Raw genomic sequence first — 21,789 nt, 5'->3', positions numbered from 1 at the left:
TTAAATATTTAAAACAATATAGAACACATGCTAAAATGCCTGGGAGAAGAGGAAAGTCTTGACCTGGCACCGAAGATAACAGTGTTGGTGCCAGGCGCACCTCGTCAAGGAGATCATTCCATAATTTGGGGGCCACCACTGAGAAGGCCCTCTCCCTTGTTGCTTTTGATGCCTTAAAAACTTTGCTGGTGCAATACCCAGTTTTGAAAGCTCCTGATTTTTCCATTCCTTTTGTAGTTCAGACAGATTCCTCAAACTATGGGCTTGGAGCTGCTTTGCTTCAAAGAGATGCTGATGGAGATTTGCACCCCATTGCATATCTCAGTAAAAAACTAATTCAGAGGGAGCGCAATTTGGCTACAATTGAAAAAGAGTGTCTTGCTTTGGTTTGGGCTCTTGACAAATTACGCCCTTACCTGTGGGGACGCCATTTTCATTTATAGACCAACCATTCACCCTTGTGTTGGTTGGCTAAGATGAAAAATTCCAACCAGAAACTTCTTAGATGGAGTTTAGCACTTCAGGATTTCGATTTCTCAATCACACACATAAAGGGATGAGATAATGTGGTCGCAGATGCATTATCTCGTGCTCCCATTCCAGATGATTGATTTTTTGGCTCTGATGACATATGGCTTGTTCTGACGCTGATTTTACTGTTTTAAGATTTTAACATGGTTTTTTGGATGTTGGACCTGATTTTATGGCTTATGACCTTGTTTGGATTTTGGACCAGCTTTTGCACTGCCCATCTTTATTCTATCTCTTTATTTTTGAAAAAAAAGTCTTTTTCCTTTTTGTTTTATTTTTGTGGGTATTTTAGGGGTCCTTTTTTTCCTCTTAGATATTGTTGATTTTTGATTTTTCATTATATTGTTGCTGTTGTTGTTCCAAGAGAAATCTCTTAATGGTAAACTGACCCATCTTTCAAGCGTTAGTCCACCATACTACCTTGAGTCTTTGTTTTCCTTGAACAGCAGAAACATATGTACTGTGATGATACAGGTTAAAGCAAGTCCGTGTGCCAGTAATACCTTAGGTGACTTCCTATAGTTAATTAAAGGTAAAATCAGCCTTGGGTCTAATAAAAGATAATGTTCTCTCAACTTTGCAACTACATTTTGACCTATTCATATGTACTTAACGCTTTTAATCTTGGTAAGAAGCATATTCTCCCATAAATATAAGATGATCTCAAGTGGGTCTTGAGTTCCTCCTTGTAGCTGAAGGCAGAATAGCACAGTTTGATTTTTCTGACGTTTTCTAACTTCCCCCTTAGCTTCAGGGAACAGCTCTTTTCTGCCTTCACCAACTGTGGTTGTGTTGTTTCATGCTCTCTGCTTGCTCAGTTATTCAGGCCTATATTTGTGTTTTAGCTTCTAGTTACTTATTTGTTGGTGTTTTCTCTCCTTTCTGGTCTTCCTAACACCCTTGCTTAAATCCTCAGTGGCTTCTCCTTCATTGTAGTTTCCAGCTACTTAGTTTGTCTCTTGTGTTTCTCACTTAAATGCTTAAATTTCCCTCATGGACATTGAAGATCCAGCTTTTTCTTCTTTCCCTCAGGCATCCCCGTTTGTTCCCTTCTCCCCATTTAATTTTGACAGTCTTCCTCCATATTAATGACCTGGCCTTCCAAACAAGCCCCGCTTTAATGCAGTGGCAGCACATTTTTTTTGTTAGTGGCAAGACCCCGCATGCAGGCTATGGGGAAAGTTAAAGATAAATCAGCTGCGTCACTCAAGAAAATGTGGCCACTGCCACTATTTTCCGCCTTTCACTCTTCATTGATGTTGACTGTGGAGCAGCACTATTTATTAGTGGCGGGCAGAGTCAGTCCCTTCTCCGTCAGGCCAGAGAGTGCTTTGGCAGCAGCTCTGGCCTCTGGCAGGGAGACCTAAGCATATCCTTCAGCACCTTTGCTCTGACACTGAGGCTTTTCGATACTGTGGGTCTGAGAGACAACAACAGCAGTGCCATGTTGCTGTTCTTAGACAGTGAGTACACTCAGCATGGAGGGAGGGAGTATGCACCCCGGTGGGAAGCTTCAAGGTGGCTGATAATTCACAGTACCTGCTAACAAGATCCTTAAGGGATTAGGAGCAGCTTTCTGAGGATGAGGGGGCCAGCCCTTGAGAGATCTAGAGGCCATATTTTCTACCCATTCCTCCTGAAGCCTTCAGAGGGTTTGTAAATCCCTCTGATTCACAGCGTGGGTGCCCACTAGTAGTAAATTAAGCAACCCAATCCACTTCTGTCTTGCAAGTTCAGGATCTCCCTATGCAGTTGCATCACTCTGTGGTAATGCTGAGGCAGCTAAAGGAGGTTTTGTTAGCAGGCCTGTGTAGAGACCAGGCTGCTACCTTTCAAACTGCCCACACCTGCTCAGCTACCTAGCGTTACTACTAGTGCCTCTGAATTGGTAGCTCAATCCCAGTCTCCACTCCAACCCAGCACTTTACCATCTATGCAGCACTCTAAGGGACAAATTGCATTCCTCCCCAGATCCTCGTGCAGTTGCTAGAAGTTAAGGCAATTTCTAAATTTGCTCAGATGAACCCATCAGACAGAGCTGAAGCCACTAATCCACATTTAATTGTTCTTGTTGAGGAGTGGAGTGGAGACTCAGAAACTGAAGAAACATCGTCCAATTGCCTATTTCAAGAGACTTGCTATCTTCCCTTGTTCTGCAAGACTATGGCAGCCCTGGATTTGACACTACATAGGAATCTCCTACCCCAGCATCATCTAGGGTGGCAGCAGTCTGTCCTGACCTGAAGCCCAAATCTAGAGTGGTTAAATTACCATCTATGCTTCCTAAGATCATTAAATCTGAATTTGATGTATCCTTGCAATACAAAAAGTCTATTCCTGTTGCTAATAAATATTACTTCTAGAACAGTCTCTGGTGGATAAATTGAAGCTTCAGCTCATTGATGTCCCTGTGGTGGGATTGGTGAATTGTTCACTCCATCCCAAAGACTCAGATGCACAGTTTAAGGATGTGATGGAACAGAAGTTTGACTTAGTTTTTGTTTGGTATTTTAAAAATATAAAATGAAATAGGAACTAAGTTTCGTGGTCCTATTTCTTAGCAGAGATATAAAATTGCAAGCAGCAGAGTGAGATAAAACCAGTCCACACCTTTCCCTAGGCACAAATAAAAACAGACACAATCTTCTTAGGTAAAAGATAAAGAATATTTACTCACAACCTTTCATATGTTCAGAAACATAGGCTCTAGCTTAGATGAAAGTAGAAGTCTTAGTCCATCTTAGTCTTTGGTAGTGATGCTCTCAGAGGAGAGCATCTGCCATGCGGCCTCTCCCAGAGATAAAAAGATCAGCAAAGGAGAATATGCAGGAATCTCCAGGACAAAGAAGGAAGCCAGGTAACTAACCCCACCCATTAGGAAGTTACATCAAGGTAAACAGGTACATGGGATATTTCCCCAAATATCCCTTAAAGTGAACATGCAAGTTTGCCTATTCCAACAGTTTTCTGGTGGGTATATAATGCAAGTTGTCTCTCAGTGCAGATGGCAGTTTCTGTTTCTGTGTTTGCCAGAGCCTTGCTTCTTTGGTTAGAGGACCTCTTGGACCCTGCCTAGGTTCGCAAGTCTCTCCTGAAGAGCTCTTGAGCAGCGACCTTCATGGTGGATGCTTCAGTGGATGTGGTGCAGTGTATGGTGAGCCTTGGCAGCAGGTGTTTTCACACAATGGATCCTGTGGCTTTGTCACTGGGAGATGGGTGCTATGACTTGCTCAAATTTGTCTATGGAGCCTTATGTGGCTGGCAAACTATTGGAGATGCTGCCTTGGACACTGATTTGGTGGAATCCAAAGACAAGGTCTTCTTAAAAAAAAGAGGTTTGGAGATGTTATAGTTTGATATCTTACCATCCCTACTTTTCCAACCAGTCCTACCAGACCATCCGGATGAGAGATATATGTTCAGACCTATCACCTCTCCCCCATGGGCCAAACAGTGCTTCAACTCACAAGGTCAACAACAGTTCTTAAGCAGGTTTGCTTCAGGTGTACAGTTCAGAGGTAATAAGCATCAGTTCTGTTTTCAGATAGCTATTTTCAGACGGATGGCAAAATATTACCATGGATCGTTGGGTTATACAGACTCTCAGACAAGGCTTCTGCCTGGAGTTCACCTCAACTCTCCCTCACAGGTTTAATCCTTCTCTGTTTCCCTCCAACCTGGAAAAGAGAGCCAGGGTTCAGGAAGCCATCCAACGAATAATCTCTCTCAGCCTTCACAGACTCTGCCTACTGTAGGTTCTCAGTCTTTCCAACCTGCTACCTCTCAACCATGTGCCAAGCAGTCTTCTCTGCAGTCCACAGATATAAGTGTCATGCCTCTCCAGACCCTCATGTGGTTCCTAGGGGTTCAGCTTATTAGAGGTGCTATGCAGTTCTTGATGCAGCTGTTGATTTTCCTCTTGTCCAGCCTGACTCAGATCTGATTGTTCTGGATGAAGAAGATTGGAGTGGTGAGTCTGATGTGGAAGAATCTGACTTCTTTACTTTTTCAAGATTCTCATTATCTGCCTTGCTATGCAAGTCTATGAAAGTCCTGGATTTGCATACCTCAAGTGAAGTACCTGTTCCTTCCACATCTAAATGGCAGCTTTGTACCCTGGTCCATAACCCAAGCCTAAGGTAGTTAAATTGTCTGCCATGTTTCCTAAACTCATCAAGTCTAAACTGGATTCCCTGCTCCAATAAAAAAGAAAAAGGAAAAAAATCAGTTGCCATTGCTAATAAGCACTATGTACAGGAGCAGTCTGTTGTAGATCAGCTAAAGATTCTGATGTGCAGCTTAAGGATCGCATGAAATGTAAACTGGATGTGAGGTTCAAATGCTCCCATGAGGCATCTGGATTCTTGGTGCGTGCTGCTCCTTCTGCTTTTGTCTTTGCCAGGGCTATCTTGTATGGCTAGAGATCTTCTAGATGACCCTCAAGAGGATCTCACGCACCTTCGCAAGACTAAAAATATTGAGTGCCACGGCTTCTGTAGCTGATGCCTCAATGGATGCTGTCAAATTCTTGGCTCACTCAGTGGCTGCAGATGTCTTCTCTAGAAGAATCCTTTGGCTCTGCCACTGGGATGTGGGTACCCTTTCTTGTTCTAATCTGACTTTTCAACCCTGTGGAAGGGGGAGACTATTAAGTGGTGCTGCTATTAGGATGTCTTGGTGAAATCCAAGGAGTCTGTTCCTTCTCTTCATAAGAAAGTGAACAGGCAATCTGCCAGAAAGCTTTATCTGGAGGTGTGGACCTAGGAACTGAACTGAGAAATGCTGGGTCTCAGACAACCAAGCCCACTGCACAATGGTGGTGTGCAAAAAGTGGCTAATCCTAAAGGTGCTAGTAGTCCAAGGAAGAGTATCCTAAAGAAGAGCAAAAATGTTAAAAATCCCAAGCCTTTGCAGTATAGGAATATGAGGTTTAACTGACTTTTCAAATTGTTAGATGGAACTCAAACTCAAAAACCAGAACAAAATCCAAAGAAGGAAACTAAGCACAAAGGAACTCATAGTGACATTGCTTCATCTTCATCTTGCCCCACTACAATGGGGCAATTGTAGTGCAATTCCTCTTTACTACCCTCCCCATCTTCACCATCTCAGCAGTTGCCCCAAGATGCCACAATTCAAGATCCATGGTCCCTAGCCTCTTTGACAGTGCATTCATTGCAGAAGCGGGTAGAAATTTATATAAGCTGGTCCTAGTGAACTACCCTAAGCCTGATGGTTTCTTATCCCAACATAAGTGTAAACTTCATCTGATGGAAATTCTGGAGGCAGTACTTCCTGGACAGTTTTGCATAGCTAACATCATCCATGTGGATTACTTATTCTACAATTACACGTGCATGAGCAGTGGTCACTTTCAGGGATTGGAACCTTGCCAGATTGGTGTACAATTGCAGAAATGTTTTCACTGTGAGATAGCAATCTCAAGATTTTTTGAGAATGTAGCCCCACCACAGGCCTTGGGCTCCTCCTATCTCCATCCTCAAAAAAATGGTTTGGAAAATGAGCCCAACGTCTCCACCAATCTGATTGAGTTAGACACCCACAAAGGCTCTACTCCCTCGCCCCTGGGCAGAGGTGATTTTTCTACAACTCAGTCAAGAAGGTGTGCCACCATTAAGGGAAAGGAATTGCTTGATAATGAAGAATGCCAGCTAATAGAATCATTTCAAAATTGTGAAAAAGCTGGACCTGTTAAAAACTTACTGAAAAATCTGCAAGCAGAACAAGCTAGCCTATCTAACAAAAGGAGTATACATTGGAGCCAGACGGAGGCTGCACCAATTCCACGGGTATCGGAGGAGCGAATCCACCATGTGGAAAAACGCTCTTTAAATCAACAGACAATTGCAGAAACTAACTTAGTTGCCTGTAGAAGTGAACCAAGCAGCGTCAGGAATAATTTAGCCCCTATTACCATTAAAGACAAACTTGGGACAATCAGTTGCACCTCTTGGCTCAATATGTGTTACCTAAAGAAAGATGAAATGGGTTCCCCTGGGAGAAGCATTGACCCGGATGGCCAGCCACTAAATCATGTAGGCCGAATTATTTCCAAAGTCAGTAGATTGAGTCCAACTTTAGAGGCAATTGTCTATCTGGAGGAAGCTGCGGAGTGACGGGAATAGTATTTCCCCAATATTGCTTCAACCAATCTACCACAAAACAGCGAGCGCGAATCTAACATCCATGCTGCACAAAGTAGAAAATATTTAGAGACTAAAACACCTATGCCCAGAATTAACTGCCCTGTAATCGCAAACTTGAGGATACAGACAAAAGGCGGACTTACCTGCCTGATGAATTTAAATCCCCCACGCAAGTGGGAGAATCCAGGTGTAACCAACATTGTGGCCTCAGTGGTGTGCCTCTGCTTTCTTTTGCTGAGTGCCAATTAATGGACATTAAATGCCTTGGTCCACCTATAAACCTCCTGTCTTGGAACATGCAGGATGGAAGAATAAATTGGCAGATTTCGGTTTTATCCACTACCTGCAGTCCTTTGATATTGTTTGCCTCCAGGAGACTTGGCTCCTGGAAAAAAATTGAGAGGCATTCTCTCAATCTACAAGGCTTCAGAATCTAGGAGCAACCTGCCCTGAAAACCCCTTTTCCAGGCCGAAGCAGTGGAAGTCTGGCCATTTTGATCTCCTCAACCTTAGAGGTACAGATCTCTGAGGTAGTTGAGTCGATTCCCAACTTCTGCCAGCCCTTAGTCATCTGAGGATGTAAGATGCCCCCCCTTATATGTGTTGATGTTTATCTTCCCCCTCAAACCTCTAGATTTGCAGCTGGGTCTTTGCCTTGGCAGCCAAGAAGCTGCAGATAGCCATATTAAGAACTAAGAAGTATAATCCGTTTTTAAATTGGGTATAACTAGTCCTGCTGTTGTTTTATTTGTACTTGGATGTTTCGTTTTATTTTAAATTTTTTCTCTCTGTTTTTTGCAAAGGCCTGTGGCTATATGCAATAAAGTTCATGTATGTATGCTTCTCTTCATAAGAAAAAGAACAGGCAATCTGTCAGAAAGCTTTATCATCCTTATTTTTCAAATCAGGCTGGGAGGGAGGGGCAAAGGTCTTCAGTCCTCCTGGATGCCATAGAGGGCCTCTGCAGAGGCCAACACCAATATAACAATAGATTTGTTCCCTCCAACCAGTCAATGAGCAGCAGACATTAGTTCTGATGCGACTCCATTGCTAGTGGGAGGCTGTTTCAGCAGGCAGTTCTTCTGACAGATGGCAAGGCATCACATCAGATCGCTGGTCCTGGAGACCTTCAGGCATGGCCTTAGACCACAGTTTTTGACTGCTCTTCAGAAGGCACCATTTGAGCTGCTGAATTCCATTTCTCAAAAGCTCTTGTCCTTCAAATTAATTTTTCTCCCGGCCATTACATCTGCCAGAAGAATGTCGGAGCTTAATACCTTATCAGTGGATAAACAATGTTGTACCTTCCACAAGGACAGATTTATACTATTCCCTAACCCAGCTTTCTGGCCCAAGGTTCTCTTGTCTTTTCACTGTCAACAAGACCTTGCCTTACCCACTTTCTGTCCATCTCAAATCCATCCAACTAAAAAAGCCTGGCGTTCCTTAGATGGGTGTAGAGCACTAAAGCTTTACATTTCTAGGATGAAACACCTCCATCAAATGGATGCCGTCTTTGTTTCTTTTCACCCCTCTTCCTTGGGTAAAAAGGTGTCTAGCACATTCCACTAGGGCAGCAGCCACTTCAACTGCCTTCCCTCTCAGCGCACCTCTTCATGAGGTATGTAGGGTGGGCACATGGACTAGTTCTAACACATTCATTAAACATTACAAGATTAAGACACCTTTGGTGTTACCATGAAACAGTCTTCTACTTGCATGTACAGATGATCTCAGGGCTTCCCATATGTTCCATGGGTTGCCTGATATTTCCTATTGTTTGTTACTTTTGCCTGATGCACCCTTTTTTCTTGTTTGTGGCAGAGAGTGTTTACTTGGTTGTTGAATGTTTTGTTCGCTGTTCCTGTAGTTTTGTCTTTACTGTGAGCATGGCTTGTCATGAAAGAACTGTCCCCTGAGGCTAAGAGGAAGCTAGAAGACTTCAGAAAGTTGAACAGCGCTATTCTGCTTTCAGCCTCATGGTGGAGGTCAAGTCCCTCCTGAGATCCCCCTTACATGCACATAGAAGACTGTTTCACGATAAGACCAAAAGTCTCTTTAATTGTACTATTAATCTTGATAAGATGCATATTAATTGTACTATTTTGTGTTTGTTTTAGCCAACCGCTCCTATAATTTGTGAATTTCTAACAATGATGGCAGTGTGCCATACAGCAGTTCCAGAAAGAGAGGATGATAAGATTATTTATCAAGCAGCATCTCCAGGTAAGGACACTGAAATCTGTAATTATCTTGTTGAGCATATTACTATGCTGATCCAAAAAAATTTTTAAGTGACCTAAAGAGAATATATTATTAATTTGTGAGTAGGGTACAATCTTGTATTGATCATAATGCAACTCTGTTGTAAATATAGGGCAGTATTATTGGATATAGGACCATATTCCTAGACCAGTGAAGGCTCAGCTGGTAATCTTTTTTCTCACCATAGATACCAAGCCTAAAAGAAGGGTTAGAGGATTTTTATATGTACTATAATGTGAATGGGGTGAGTTAGTACAGCTGCCTGCATGCATATAGATTTTCCTAACAAATTATAGGATGAAAAGCTGCACATACAGTACTTCCATCCAGCATCATTCTAAATAGCTGTCTTTCACTGTGTGTGCGTGCAGTTCTTGGAGGGGATGTGGAAGCAGGCACGAACCATAGTTCACCTGTTTCCCTCATAACAACCCAAACTTAAGTTCAGTGTTAACTGCACTGATCACTTCCTAAACAGGGCTCCATGAGGAAAGCAGCAGGTATACAACACCTCATTTGCTGGAACAGCCTTTAATTTAAAAGGCATTTACTGATTTCAATTTAGAACTGAAATATCCCGGTTTAGAGATGCAAGGTAATGAATTTCTTTAGAATACAGATAACAGAAAGGGGAAATCTGAGTTACATAAATATTTTATTCATTTATTTTATATTGCATTTATTAGTCACATTTTTCACAAAAAGTGTCCAAAATGAACTTACAAAGAGATAAAAATATTAAAACCAAGTATTTGAAAAACACAACAAAATTAAAAACAAAAAGCACATGCCACACACACACACCTCTCTATAAAGGCAGGTCTAACACAACTCACCCCACTAAAAGATGAAGATAAAGAAGCAACAAATATATCAAATGCCCTCAGAATTAAAACCCAAACCCCTGGATGAAAAGAAATGTAGGAGAGGCTCAAAAGATTTACTATGAATGTTAATTACATGCACTTTAAGAGTAAATACCAGGGCTGTGGAGTCGGAGTCGTGGAGTCGGAGTCAGAAGCAATTTTGGGTGGAGTCGGAGTCGGTAGAAATGTACCGACTCCAACTCCAGCTTCAAAATAAATTTTGAATGACAAATTTTAAAAAATATAAATTCAAAATGTCAAAGAAGCTTCCCATGAAGTCAGCTGTAGTTGAGCATTTCACCATAACTCAAGATGGAAAACATTTTGTGTGTCAGTGTATGACACAGGACCCAGATGAAGAAAAATGCTGTGATGCCAAGATCAGCGCATATTCAGGCAGCGATAAAAATGCTCCTATGAGAGCTTCCAATTTAAAAAGACATTTACAGCCCTTTCCAGGGCTGTGGAGTTGGAAGCAATTTTGGGTGGAGTCGGAGTCAGACAGTAGAAAAATAGAGTCGGAGTCGAAGGTTTGGTGTACCGACTCCACAGCCCTGGTAAATACACCAGGAAATTTTAAAATGTGTTTCTTATTACTTCAAGACATAATCTGCAGAGTATATAAAATGATTAAAATAAAACATCAAGGTTTCAGTGTTACATTATTATCAATTTGCCAGTAAAATAACCGGTGATTGTTTGTTACAGATGAAGGAGCGTTGGTTAGAGCAGCCAAACAACTCCATTTTGTTTTTACTGGAAGAACACCAGACTCTGTTATTATTGAATCTGTAAGTACATCTAAAATAGTAAAAAGCTAGTTGTTGTTGCTAATTGTTTCATTAATATAGAAAATACCTTTGAAAAATTTTTAAAAGACTAAATTAATCAAGATTTCACTTTTCCTCCCCAGCTTGGACAGGAAGAAAGATATGAAATGCTAAATGTGCTAGAATTTACAAGGTAATCAAACACACATGAATTTTAATGTTGCTTTTTAAAAACCTGTTTTCCCCCTGGTAAAGGAATTTTCCTAATGAGAAGGTTTGAGAAAAGGCACATTCAGAGCAGAATTTAAGGAAATAGTCTAAATTCAGGTGATTAAGCACATTTTAAAGATATAGATTACAAAATAAGAATTTTAAACAGATTTATGAGTACAGATAAATTAAAATAACGAAAACAAAAGTGTGCAATTCATCCATATAAATACAGTTCATCCTATTTATTATTCATTAATTGTTTAATTAGTAACTCTCAGTACCTCATTTTGATAATTAATTTTCTCATTCGAATAACATACATATTTAAAACAACATTGTAATGAATCTTTTAGTTATTTGACCTTCCTAAATTTTCTTACGGTAGGTATTTTACATGTTAGAATTCTGTTGCCAAGTATATTCTCCAAGTCTTCCAATGATGTGGAGTTGTTTTTCCAATACTTAGCTATTAAAATGCATACTGTAATTAACATTAACTATAGTTTAATGAAAATTACTTGATAGTAGCTTCCCAAATCCCTACAATAATAAAACAGTAGGGTCTATTGGTAATTTATGAGCCATGATTTGTTTGATAATATTAACAAAATTACTCATCTAGAGTTTCTTTATGTCCTTAATTCCTATCAAAAAATGAGAATTTAAAAATCTGCTTGATCTTGTTCACATGTTCAACAATACACAGATACTTGCAATTTATTTGGTGTATAATACAATAAATAACATGCATTATAGACGTTTTCCTTTGTTGCAGCAGAATAATTAGGGCCCTCTTGACATATTGTAACCCACTATTTGTCTGATACTCTAATCTTAAACACTATCATCTATTTTTAATTCCAGTCTCTACATCTTGTACTTCTCGTAATAACTGATACATCCTTGAGAATAAGGCATTTTACATTCTCTGTTCAATCAGCCTTGTTTCAAAATAAATACTAAGACAATCTGCATAAACATTGAAACATGAATCCTTGTTGAACCAGCTCTAAATATGCAATAAATTCTTCAGGAAATCTTATTATCAATAACTAATTTTGAGTCCATAAAATATAATACTAGTATCAATGAAGAAAATGCCTGAGGTAATAACAATCTAAGTTTATCCCAGTTTTGCATAATGCACCCCTAATTGCATTGGTTTCTTCTGTTTGATTCCTTTTCCTTATCCATATCCACTCATTTTATTTATTTAGAATATTGTTACATTTCCCAATATACATCCTGAGTATCTTACTACAGAGTCATTGCTATTATCAAAACAGCATATTACTGACTAATGTTAGGTATGGCTAATCCTCCTCCTTTAACTTTTTTTCCCTGAGTAACCTTAAAAGTAATACATGGGATTTTTGAATCTAAAATAAAATTGTTAATACTAGATTGTAAAGTCGTAATTATTTTTGATGGATTGTTAATGGAAGGGACAAAAATAAAAAATATATGGAAAGTATTAATCTTAAATTGTCACAGATTGACCATTCCGTGCCAAATTTCCTTATGACCACTTTTTCAATTCTGCCTGCATCATTTTAATCAAAATATCAATATCTCTATTGATCATTTCCATAAGACTTTGTGATACAAAATTTCCCAATAGCAAATGCCATTAATTTTTTGATTTTGCCTGCACACTATTTCTTGATTTATATCTTTAAACATTCATCAATATTTAATCCAGGTATTTCCAGGTTTTTTTATTATGCAAAGTTCTCATTAGTTTCATAGCTGATTTCCTTGGATTCTCCAATGTAAATATCACATCATCATCATGATTATCATCAGCAGTTCTCAACTTTGAGTCTTATTTGAATTCCAGAAAATTCATTTTTAGTTCTTGCTATACCTCTCAAAATAATTGTACACATATTAAACAAAAGTGGGGGTAAAGGGCAAGCTTGTCTTACCTCTTTGTAAACAGAAAGAATGCATTAATACTTGCTTTAAGATGTTTATTTACTAATAATGCCCATGCCAATATATGTCCAATCCTATTTCTTAGAAAACGTCCATAAGAGAAGGCTCTACTTACTTTATCAAATCTTGAATGTTTAATAGGAAGAATATTTTCTTAATGTTGATCTTAGATTGTTTTGGGGGAGGGAGAGTAGTCTGCTTTCAGACAGGAATGCAGGCCCCTCAAAAGAAATCTTTTTGTCTTACCCTTAAACACCAGTTACATTCCTAACTTCACATGGAATAGTTTATTAGAAATTATCTGTATTTTTTATATTGGCATGGCTTCATTTAGTGTGTGTTTGTTTTCCTGTCAGCACCCTGTCCTTTTTGTGTCTGGTTTCTCAGACGTTTGTTGTGAGAGTTTTTATAACCTCAGCGACTGATTTCTCTCTGTATTTTCCCCCATCATTGTAATTTCTCTCTGATTTCTCCATTTAGTAATCAGTTCCCCTTTATTATTCTTGTTCCCACTGATTAGTTTGCCTTTTTTTATTACCACTTTATTAACTCAGTGATTACTTTCCAAATGTCTTTGTTTGGTCATTTTGTGTTCCTATACCCACTTCTTATCCTCTGTTGGTTCAGTAACATTCAGGATGATCTTTTTTGGTTCTCTTTTTGTGCCTTTCTGCTTGTGTTTTTCCCCATCTGCTCTGGGCCACTCCATTACTACAACAATGGGGAATACTGTAAGAGCCAGGCTTGCTGCATCCACCAACAAAACACGTGTGTTTCCTGTGGCCCTGCACTGTTTGCAAAACTCGGCTAGGTGCACATCTTCGTGAGTCAGGCCAAGAAGCCTTTGGAGTGTATCGCACAAAAAGTCCACTCTTCGCTCCTGCCTCTAACATTACTGACTGCCAATCTGAAATGATAACGGAAAAGGGAAGCTTCCCCAGCAGCAAATGGGCCATAAAGTGTTAATTTAATGGCTGACACTCAGGGGTCTAGACCAGGGGTGAGGAATCTTTGACCTGTGGGCCAAAATGGCCTGCAAGACCTCCCCACTTGGTCTGCCAGGCCATTCTGAGGAAGCCACACTCACCCACCCTACGCCTGATGTCATTCATAGTGTCAGATGTGGGGTGGGTATGGGTGGGGTTCCAAAAGAACAATCAGGAGCAGAGTGATTATTCAGCTGATGGGTGAAGGGAGTGTGCCTTTCTCATGGAGGAGGAAGCAGTTTCCATTCAATGGAAATCACCTCCCGCCCTACACTGCTCCTTAAATATCTGATTTCATAGAGCTTCCAAAGGGCTTTGCAAGCCACTTCACGCTGCACAAGAAGGGAGAAGCAGTTTCCATTGAGCAAGCCTTCAAGCGGCTTCCAAATGGTGTTCAAACAGCCCAGCATTGCATTTTGAAGCCTCAACAATCTGGCCCATCAGCAAGAAAAAAATTCCCTACCCCTTCTCTGGATGGAGGTATGAAGGGCACATGAATAGCACCCAAAGATCCTTCCCACCTCGTTTCCAGAGATAAGGGCAGAGGGGGACCTGTCAAAGAATGAAGGTGTCCAGTATTTGGAGAGCACCAATGTGCCTGAGTCAAATTCGGGGGGGGAGCTTTTAGGGTTTGAGGTTTCCCCCTTTCATCAGTCACTACAGGTGCAGACTCAAAGTAATCGCCAGTACATTCCTCATCCCTCTCAGTTAGCTACAGCACAGCTGCAACTTAGTGGTGAAATGCTGAAAGTTATCAAGAAGGCTTTGCTAGCAGATTTGACAAAGGAGTTGAGAAATATTCCTGGGGTTAACCCTACTTCAAGGAGGCCAGATTATGCTTCTCAGACAGTGACAGTGCTTCATCAGCAACAAATTACCCAAGCTCTTACTTTGCCTTTTACCTAGGGAACATTAGAACAAATCTATCTCATACTGCTGCAAGTAGACGATCAAACAGGGGCCGTAGGAACTGGTCTAATGCAGTTTTTACAGGATGTGGATTCAACCCCTGTTGCACCAGCAAATAATATTTTGCAATTAGACATTGAGAAGGGTGAGTAGAGTGATGGTTCTGAGATGGAAGAAGCTTCTTCTAATAGACTCTTTCTGCAAGCTCATTATATGCTCTTACTTTGTAAGGTAATGGCAACTGTTGCTCTTAACCCTCCAGGAGATAAGTCAGACCCCTTCATCTCCAGGGGAACAGTGGTACTGCCAGATGTTAAACTGAGCTCAGTGTTGGTGTCTGTGCCACTTATATTTAAGAACCTAAATAATTCTGCTTGGGAGATGCCTTTACAGAACCATAAGTCTGTGATGTATGTTTTAGACCAAGATATCATAGATCAGCTGAAACTACTAGCAGTGGACAGCCCCATCAAAGTGTTGGTTATGTCCAGAATGCATCCGAAGGATGGGGCTGTGCAGTTCCAGGATTCTATGCAACGTAAGCTGGACCTGGAGTTGAGGGTACCTGAGACTGCAGCCTTGGCTTTAAGGGTATCCTGTGCAGACTCTGTGTTTGTGAGGGCCTCAGTATTGTGGTTTGATGATATTTTTAATTGTCTTTGACAGGATCCTGGAAGAATGCAGAAACTCCTGTTGAAAATATTTGGAGCTACAGCTTTTGTGGCTGATGCCATGATGGGCATCACTCAATTCTCAGCCAGAGCAATAGAGGTAGAGGGAGGGCCGGATTATCCATTAGGCTTCACAGGCTGAAGCCTAGGGGCCCGGAGCTCTTGGGGGCCCATGGGGCACTGGCCCGAGGGCCCCTGGAGCTACAGGGTGCCCAGAGCTCTTTGGGGCCCATGGGGCACTGGCCCGAGGGCCCCTGGAGCTACAGGAGGCCCTCCGCTCTCCTTCTGTGATCCACAGAAGCATCCGCAGACCGCCATCCCCCCGCTTTACCTACCTTTCCGTTGTTTTTTGCGGCACGCAGATTTGCCATCAATAAAGATGGAGGCCTTAAGGGTCTGAAGCCTCTGCTGCCGTCTTGGCTGATGGCATGCATGTGTGCTACACACGTGCTACACGCATGCATTGCTGCCATCAACAAAGTTTGTGGCAGAGGCTTCAGCTCCTTAGGGAAACCTCTGCCGCCATCTTGATTGATGGCAAACCTGCACGCGCCGCAAAAAACAACAGAAAAGTAGGTGAAGGGTGGGGATATGGGGCCCCAAACACCAATCAGCCTAGGGGTCCTCCTCAGCTTAATCTGGCCCTGGGTAGAGGTGGTTGTGCAGCACACTCTTTAGCTATGCTACAGGAGGTGGAGGTGGCTGCTCACATTTACCTTTCTTTTAAGCCATTGGTAGGTGGGAAGCTCTTTGGAGACAATACACTGTGTGATGTATTATTGGGGTCAAAAGATAAAAAACCATGCCTTCAGTATCAGGAAAGGAAGACACACGATCCTTTCAGAGTTCCTTTCATCCCTCTCAATTGTTTCACCCAGTGGGTTCCTCGGGAAGAGGTTGGTATTTTCAGAATCCTTGTGCCATCTGGAACTGGTCCAGGTTCATTCATCAAGTCAGCAGCAGCAAACTGCCATCCATTATGCATCCACCTCTCAGACTAAAGGTGGGAAACAATTCTAACTCCAGCAGACCGCCAAGTGGAGGACATCTGACCCACTTCTCTCAGTGGTGACTGGCCATTACTTTGAACTATTGGATGTTCAACACTATCAAGCAAGGGCTCTGCCTGAAGTTGAAAGCCCATCCCCCACTTTGCTTTCTATCTTCACCGCTGCCATCCAGTCCTGCAGAGAGGACAGTGTTCTATACTGCAGTGCAACATCTGCTAGATATTGTGGCAAAATAATTGATCTCTGCAGGGGAATCCTTCAGCATTTATTACATCTTCTTTGTGGTGCCAAAGAAGGATAGATCTTGCAAGGTTGTTCTCGACCTGAAATTTCTCAATATCTTTGTGATCTACTGCAAATTCCTTATGATGCTGGCATTGCAACCAGAGGTGCTACAAGAAGTGGACTGCTTTGCTTCCACAGACCTCAAGAAAACGTCTTCACATTTTAATTCACTTGGTACAAAGAAGATACCCTAGGTTTCCATACACAGAACAGCATTTTCAATACAGGCAAAGCCATTCGGACTGGCATTGGCCCCCAGAGCCTTCACCAAGATTATGGTGACTCTGGTGACCTACCTCTGGATCCAGAGGGTATTTACCTGTACTTAGATGACCTACTGATTCAATCACCCTGCAAAGACACAGCATATCAGGACCTGCAGATAAAAGTAGCATGTTAAAAAGACAATGGTTTCCTGTTCAATGTTCCCCAAAGTCACATGATGCTATTGACCAGAATAGAACACCAGGATGCCTCCATAGACACAATGACGCCTTGACTTTGTCTCAAGATAGGATCCTCAAGATCCAATGGTGGATCAGTTCCTATGATCCACAAGATCGACTGACTTGATGCTGCTGGCTCATGTGTGGGGATGATGGTGTCTGTGATTCAGGTCACTCCATGGGCCAGATATCTTTCACGTCCTTTGCAGCGGTCTTTCCTATGTCAAATAGCCAGCATATCCAGGTATATCTGAAAAAGGAAGTAAGAACATTACATGGATGGTGGTTGTGAAAGGAGAAGTTTTAAAAAGGCATTTTTCTGAGAGCTGCACCATAGATGATTATCATGATGGATGCAAGCCCATGAAGGATGGGGAGCCCATTGCAGTGGTCCAGTCATGCAGGATTCATGGTCTCCCATCAAGAAGAGGTAAACTGTTTGACGCTAAGGGCCACAAGGCTTGCTTTTCAACGCATAATGTCAGTGAAGACTCTCCAGCAAGTTCTGTTAAGGATGAACAATACAACAGGAAAAGTGCATGTCATCCATCAGGGGAGCACTCAGTTCTGAAGTCTGCAAACAGCAGCTGCAGCCTTTCCCACTTGGGCAGTGATTCTCCTGGGTTCATTGATAGCAGAGCATGTCAGAGGCAACAAAAAGTTCATGCCATCACAAGGTGCTCTCATCATTACAGAAACCTCCCTTCAAACTCTTAGTCTGTTGTCCCTTCATCTTACATCTTTTAAGATCTTATTTTTGGTGGCTGTTACATCAACAAGAAGAGTATCAGACCTGAAAATGCCTTATCAATGGTGAAGCACTTATGTGTGTTTTTAGGGGTTGTGTTGAGGACGGACCTTGCTTTCAGTGAATTCAGCTTTTCATTGGCAGTAGGAACTTATCCTTCCAATCTTTTGTCCTTCCCCTTCCCGTTTGAAAAGGACTGGCACTTCCTGGATACATGCAAGACCTAAAAGTTTATATTACTATAACACACACTTTCTTTTCTCTTTTCTGCTCTCAAATCTGGGCAAGAAGGTGTCCACTTAGTTATGTAGATTAAGATTAGAGTGATACCTTATGATGCCATGCACTTCTGCTTCTTCCAAAATCACAGCACATTCCATCAGAGAGGCTGAGGCTCCTTTTTCAACTAATGCTCCTTTTCAACAGGTTTACAGAGCAGCTATATGGACTAATCCTAGCTCGTTCACCATCATAAGATGCATTTGCATGCCTGGCTTAGGCAGCATATGGGAGATGAATTTTACAGAACATTCTCCCCATCACCTAGGCAGCCTTGTTTTCCCCCACCTGCTCTTTGGGCCACTTTTGAACATCCCACTTAAGTCCATTATAATACCATAAGAGATGGGACTGTTGGTCTTATCTGAACAGTGTTTCTACTTGGTGTTATAATGGACTCAAGGCTGCTCCCAATTTTTTGAGGCTGCTTGAAGTTGCAAATATGTACTAAGTATTACATTCATTAAGATGGTATCAGTGCCCTGCTATATTCATGGGGGTCAGGAGTGTTATTGTTGTAATTGTTATTTTGTGTTTTTCTTGTCTATCTTTCTGTGCTTTTTAAGTTTTCAAGCATGTAACTGGTGTTTTAAGATATCAGACCCAAAGGTTTCCTTTGAGACACCTGCATTCCTGCTTTCAAACGGTAGGAAGAGCTAAACCCACTCCAGTCAATCCCTTCTCTAAATTATTTCTCTGTGGCAAACATGCTTTCATTTCAAAATATGTTGAACCAATGCTTATATATGTTTATTGTAAAAGTTTCTTAAAATGTTGAAATGGAGTTTACCTTTCCTTCAGTTCTAGGAAAAGAATGTCTGTGATTGTCCGCACACCTTCAGGAAAATTAAGACTATACTGCAAAGGGGCTGTAAGTTGTTGGTGATATTTTTTTCATTTTAAATTTCTTTGCGCTGTTTTGTGTCACTGTTCAGCTCTGAAGCAATATGCCAGACATAGGCCCAGTACAGATGACCATTTTACAGAGTGGTGAGGTTTTGTATGATTGTTTTGGTTTGCTGTCTGTATGAACAAAACTGTGAATTGCTTTTTTAAAAAATGTGTTTTTAAATTTGTATATTTGTTTTTAATGTTTTTAATTGTTGTAAACCTCCCAGAGAGCTTCGGCTATGGGGCGGTATGCAAATGAAATAAATAAATAAATGTGATTTTTTTTCTAGCACAACTTCTAATGTGTGTTAATGGTAGTGGGTCTTATTAAGACTTTCCCACATTTACCATGTGGTAAATTAGTTATTTGTATGATAGGTGACATTAAATGAAGAAGGGCGGGGTATAAGTTTTATCAATAAATATTCCTTTGAACTTCAGAGTCTCATGCTACAATTTAGCATCCCAGCATCCCTAATGAGAGAAGCTGCTCTGTGTTTATGTAATTTATTTATTTATTAGATTTGTATCCTGATCTTTCTCCCAGTAGGAGCCCAGGAATAGTGAGAAGGTGGCCTTTGTGACCTTTTCAGCATCACAGGCATTCAGGGCATCTTCTTTCATTGGAGATACTGGGTCTTGTAATCCCAGTTCAGTGTCCAATAATAGAAAAAGATGGTCTATGTACCAAGAATGTTGAAGTGGGGTTTGGGAGAGGGGTTTTGCATTCTCAGAATTGTCAATGTACTGAACATCTTCTCTCACTGGAAACTAGGTTGAAAGTAAATCAAGCCCAGTTTCATGTGACAGAAGATGCTGGTGATTGCCACACCTCCACTACTTCTGCCTTTACAGGAATCCTGGGGCAGAAGATGATTGGAGGCAGTGAGTGGAGTTTTTGAGCATTCAAAACTATTGTGTGTAAGCCCTCAAACATTTGTACGTGTTCACTTGGAATGTTCACAACAGATTACTCTCTTCCAGGAGAACAGTAGGATGTTCATGCATCTTTCTATATGATTAATCTTGATTTTTGAGGTGTGACATTATACTTAAGAGATATCTTTACAAACTTAAATACAACACAATCTTATTTTTTTTAATTGTTTTTGCTTAAGAGAAAAAATTCTAAGAAACAAAACAAAGAAATATTTTATTGATCTCGTTGAAACAACACCATTGTCAATATGAATAAACTTTTTAAGATTATGAGAACATATTAACCATCTATTTCTCATATATAGATATATGAGCCCAGGGCAGCAAACAACAACACTAATAACACTCTAAAACATCTTTAAAAACAGAGTTTATATTTATAATATTCTGAATTCTCAATATATTGTATTTATTTATAATAAATTGTTTGTAGCCATAGGCTGTTACAACAGAAAAACCGTATACATTGACACATTGTAAAATAATCATCCTGAATTAAATTGAATTAAAATTCCAAACAAATTAATTATAATAACTATTCCCAGAAAAACCATATACATTAACACATTGTAAAATAAACATCCTCAATTAAATTGAATTAAAATTTCAAGCAAATTAATTTTATCAACTATTCCCAGAATAAGAGGCTCTCAGTTTCTTTGCCGCTAAAGCAAAGTTTGCAATAGAAATTATCATGTGTGGCTGTGTAGCAGATAGTAACAAAATCAAAGTCTGAGACTTATTGTCGTTATTATTATTCGCTGGGATCAGTGGTGATAAAAATTTTGCTCGTGGGGAAGAAAATAGAGGGCAATCGTGCATATAATGAATTAGGTCTTCTGGCACTCTACATCCTGCTATGCATAGCCTTTCGGCATATGGGATACCAAGGTATCGACCATACAGATAGTTCGAGGGCATCACCTGAAATCGTAATTCGGTATAAGCTCTTCTGAGGGGGGCGCTTGTTAGAACATCTAGGTAGGGAGGCCATGTATGATTAGGTTTAATATGGGTAAACCATTTGGAAAAATGGGAGGTGGCGATATCTTGTTGTGCGTCACTATCATAAATTTGGTTAGACAGAGCCTTTGAATTAAAACTGGCGAGCAGAGAAGGGGTCAGAAGATACTGAATGCCCAGGGCATAAAAATTTTTTGCCCAACCCCCTTTTTCTAGCCGAACCTCCCAGCAGAGTTTGGTCAGTGAGGATGGATTGGCCTCCGAGAATTTTTTCCATAAGCGTAAAAACGCTAGGTCGGCTCTGGCCATTAAGGAGGGAGAGTTAAGTTCTATTCTCATATGGGCCGCCGGCGTGCCTTTGGGTAAGCCTAAGATTTGCTTAAAGAAGGTGTTTTGAATAGGTTCTAGGGCTGACCGTAGAGAAGGGCCCCAGATCTCACACCCATACATGATTTTTGGAAGAATTTTTGATATATAAAGTTTGGACATGGGTCTCATCAGTTGGCCGCCCTTGGAGTAAAAAAATTTCTTCAAGAGGCTGAGGGCCTTGAGGGCTACAAGTTTAATATGGGCCAACTGTTGAGCCCATGACAATTTGTTGTTAATATATATACCCAAATATTTGAAAGTGTGGACCTGTTCTATTGTATGCCCATTTAAGCGCCAGATGGATTTAACTTTACTATACTTTCTGCAAATCATTATTTTAGTTTTTGAGTAGTTAATATGAAGACATTGAGCGGCACAGTATGTCTGGAATTGTGAGAGCATTCGTTTAAAGCCTAGTCTATTTTGGGAGAGTAGGAGTAAGTCATCTGCATATAAAAGGACCGGAACTTTTCTATCTTTGATTGAAGGTGGAAAAAATGATGGAGAGGACATTGCCGGGACTATATCATTGATAAAAAAGTT

At 40.7% G+C, this 21,789-nt stretch overlaps 1 protein-coding gene across 4 annotated transcripts in view; it reads left to right on the top strand.

Annotated features, from left to right (window-relative positions):
* Positions 1–21,789, top strand: part of ATP8A1 (ATPase phospholipid transporting 8A1) — a 191,980-nt gene that overhangs the window by 84,661 nt on the left and 85,530 nt on the right. For all 4 annotated transcript variants that reach the window (XM_061584305.1, XM_061584306.1, XM_061584304.1 and 1 more), the window contains 4 exons: positions 8,819–8,924; positions 10,538–10,620; positions 10,743–10,792; positions 18,886–18,955. In XM_061584305.1, coding sequence (XP_061440289.1) covers positions 8,819–8,924; positions 10,538–10,620; positions 10,743–10,792; positions 18,886–18,955 — 309 coding nt within the window. The remainder of the gene's footprint in view (positions 1–8,818; positions 8,925–10,537; positions 10,621–10,742; positions 10,793–18,885; positions 18,956–21,789) is intronic.

The sequence above is a fragment of the Rhineura floridana genome, chromosome 9 (genome assembly GCF_030035675.1).
Source record: "Rhineura floridana isolate rRhiFlo1 chromosome 9, rRhiFlo1.hap2, whole genome shotgun sequence".
NCBI lineage: Eukaryota > Metazoa > Chordata > Lepidosauria > Squamata > Rhineuridae > Rhineura > Rhineura floridana.
Note: the sequence above shows the minus strand (reverse complement) of the source record. Positions and strands in the feature narration are given on the sequence as shown.